Source organism: Gavialis gangeticus, unplaced genomic scaffold (genome assembly GCF_001723915.1).
Source record: "Gavialis gangeticus isolate Ggan-Ray unplaced genomic scaffold, GavGan_comp1, whole genome shotgun sequence".
In the NCBI taxonomy this organism is placed as follows: Eukaryota; Metazoa; Chordata; order Crocodylia; family Gavialidae; genus Gavialis; species Gavialis gangeticus.
This window is the reverse complement of record NW_017729001.1, coordinates 29,434,585-29,437,340: the sequence shown is the minus strand read 5'-3', so window position 1 is coordinate 29,437,340 and position 2,756 is coordinate 29,434,585. Positions and strand designations below refer to the sequence as shown.

General features: G+C 63.5%; 1 protein-coding gene across 2 annotated transcripts in view; it reads right to left on the bottom strand.

The window, feature by feature from the left end:
- Positions 1 to 947: 947 nt before the first annotated feature.
- Positions 948 to 2,756, bottom strand: part of SELPLG (selectin P ligand) — a 15,883-nt gene continuing 14,074 nt past the window's right edge. Inside the window, exon 4 of one of the 2 annotated variants that reach the window (XM_019507203.1) lies at positions 948 to 2,655. In XM_019507203.1, coding sequence (XP_019362748.1) covers positions 1,472 to 2,655 — 1,184 coding nt within the window. In that variant the 3' untranslated portion in view covers positions 948 to 1,471. Of the gene's footprint in view, positions 2,713 to 2,756 lie in introns of both variants that reach the window. The other variant, XM_019507204.1, reaches the window with a different exon arrangement.

Here is a 2,756-nt window from a genome sequence, read left to right as displayed (position 1 = left end):
CGTGCGCAGAAGAGCCGTTTCCTTTGCTGTTACTGCACCGGGGCGCAGTGAGTCAGCGCCCTAGCGAGCTGGGAGGCCCTTAAAATGACGGATGCCAACGGCTGCCGAGTCTGTACAAGGAGAACGGGGAGTGGGTGGAAGAAACACCGCCGGCTCGAGTGCAAAGCCCTTATCTCGGAGGAAGCATCACGCCGCAGGCTGCAGAGCAAGGGCTCGTCGCGATGGAGGGTGCCGCGTGGAGTGGCGGCCCCCGGGCCCATCAGCGCTAGTCGAGCCGGGAGCCTAGAGCAGGGACACGTCCCACAACGGGAACCAGGAGCTATGTGATGGGAAGTGGGGGCCAGAGAGGTGGCACTTGCAGGGGGCAAGATGCCAGGGAAAGGTCCAGGCCCCGGCCTGCCAGTCATTGCCCTGGGTGCCCGGCTGCAAAGCGGCACCGGGATTGCAGAGCCCGGTGCAATAGTTGTGGGTGCAATTATCTGTGCAAGGCTGCCAGAAGGAAGCTACACCTGGCGTGTCTGCCGGATGAGGGAAGAGAGCCGGGGCCACTGAGGACCAGCTCCCGTGGGCTGGGACAGAGGTCCCCGAGGCCCAGTTTGCCCAGTGCCCGGTCTTCAAGGAGGCCTGGTGTCAACAGGGGGCATCCCTGCAGAGGGGCAAACAGCCTCAACGCCCCCAGCACACGCGCAGGCTCCCAGCCCCATCCTGCAGAGCAGCTCTGCTTTCGTTTCTGCTGCTCCATCCCAAGGCTTCCTCGCAGCCCTGGGCTCTCTTCCGCTCCTGCTCTGTGGCAAGAGCAGGATGGAGAACTGAAATTTCAAAATGAAGATGTGAGCCGGCTCGGTGCAGCTCCCTCCCCGCCCCCAGCTGGACTTCACCTGGATGCGCGACTACCCACCCCGGCCTCGTGGAAGAGACGTGGCTGCAAACACACACGGGCTTTGAGAGAGAGTGGAGTTTAATGGCATTCATTTCAGGAAAGGAGCAGAAACAGTCCCGTCTCCTCTGTCCACTAGTATAAATTAAAGCAGTGCCCAGACTCAGAGCCAGATCGCCAGCTGGTGGAAACGCGTGCAATGGGCCGTGCTAATGGGAACCGGCGGGGGGTCTGCTCTTTGCAAAGATGCACCCGCAGGGCAAGAGGCTCTGGATCCCCCCAGCCCGGCGTTAGGGAAAGGCCAGAGGGCGATCCACTGTCCTCAAACGCCTTTGGTCCCTAGCACATGCTTATTGCTGAAGGCTTCGACCTTGCAGGCTGCCAAGCAGAGCACGCTCGGCTCTTCGCCAAACTGGGTCCTATCCTGGCTAGAGACGGTGCCCTCCGTACTCACAAACGCACAGGGCAGCCCTACGACATCTAGGCTGGCGAGTGGGCGGCCAGCCAGGGCACTGCTTCAAGGAAAGCATTGCCAGGGCCTCCAGGCAAGTCCCGGCGATGAGCATCCGGGACTGCGAGCCGGCGGCTACGTCCCTAATGGTCCGGCAAGAAGCTGCTCAGCGTCAGGTTGTCTCCTTCCGTGTCTGAGCCGGTGTCTGGGAACCTCCTCATCCTCCGCACGGAGACGGGTCTCCCTCCGTTGGCCCCCGGCTCGCCGTCGGGCAGCAGGGACGAGATGCACACCATCTCGGTGTTGCTGCGCCGCAGCCTCTGGTAGGCGTGCTTCTGGCGCCACAGCATGGTGGCCAGGACGGTCGCGCAGATGATGAAGGTGGCGGCGACGAAGGCTAGGATGAGGATGCCCAGCAGGCATTTCCCCATCAGATCCTCCGTCGGGCTGCGTGACTTCTCCAAGGCGGTCTGTGTCGTGCCAAACCCCCCTGCCCTGAAGGTGGGGTGGGAAGAGCTGGGCTTCCCCTCCGTCGAGAGGCGCAGAGGCTCGGTAGTGTCCGCGTCGTCCACGGGAGCCTCCGTGGAGACGTTTGCCCAAGAGCTGGGCGGCAAAGTGGAGGTCTCCTTCTTGCTCTTCTTTTCCCCCAGCGCGGCAGCAGAGCCGTTCGCCTGGCTCGCCGTGCCGGTGGAAAGGGTGGCCTCCGTCACGAGGTCCGACGGCTCAGTAGTGTCCACGTCATCCACAGGAGTCTCCATGGAGATGGTCGAGGTGCTTGTCCGCGGGGTAGGTGGCAAAGCAGATGCGGTTTCCTTCTGCCCCTTGCTTTCCCCCAGCACGGCCGCAGAGCCGTTCGCCTGGCTCGCCGTGCTGGCGGAAAGCGTGGTCTCTGCTTCCTCGGGGCCGTGGGTGGAGGTCCGGAGCGCGGGGGCCACCGTCGAGGTCACAGGGGGCCCGGTGCGTACCACGTCGGTGCCTCCTATGGAGACCTTTTGGGGCCCAGTAACAGAGGACGCCTTGGTGGCGCTGTCACAGTGGGGACACTTTAGTAGCTCGGGAGCCGGGCCGTCTGCTTCAGTAGAGGGGCTCCCCGCTGTAGTAGAAAAAGCCATTTTGAGGGGCGTGGTGGAGGCGGTGGCCTTGGCGATCGGACCGGACAGCTTCCCGCTGGCTTCTCTTTTCCTGCGGAGCAACGACGGGAGGTGGCCGTCCCGCTCCCCTGCCGCTCTCCAAACCCATTGGGCCTGCCTGGCCGGCGGGGAGCGCCCCCCTGCAGGAAACCGGTCCTCGCGGTCGTTGCTCAGACGATCTGCCAGCCGATAATCACCTGCCTCCAGGCTGGAAAGCCCCAGCAGGACAGAGATGCCCATTAGAGCCATGTACCCTAGAAGGAGAAAACAGAGAGACCAGACTGACGTCCCTGTAGCC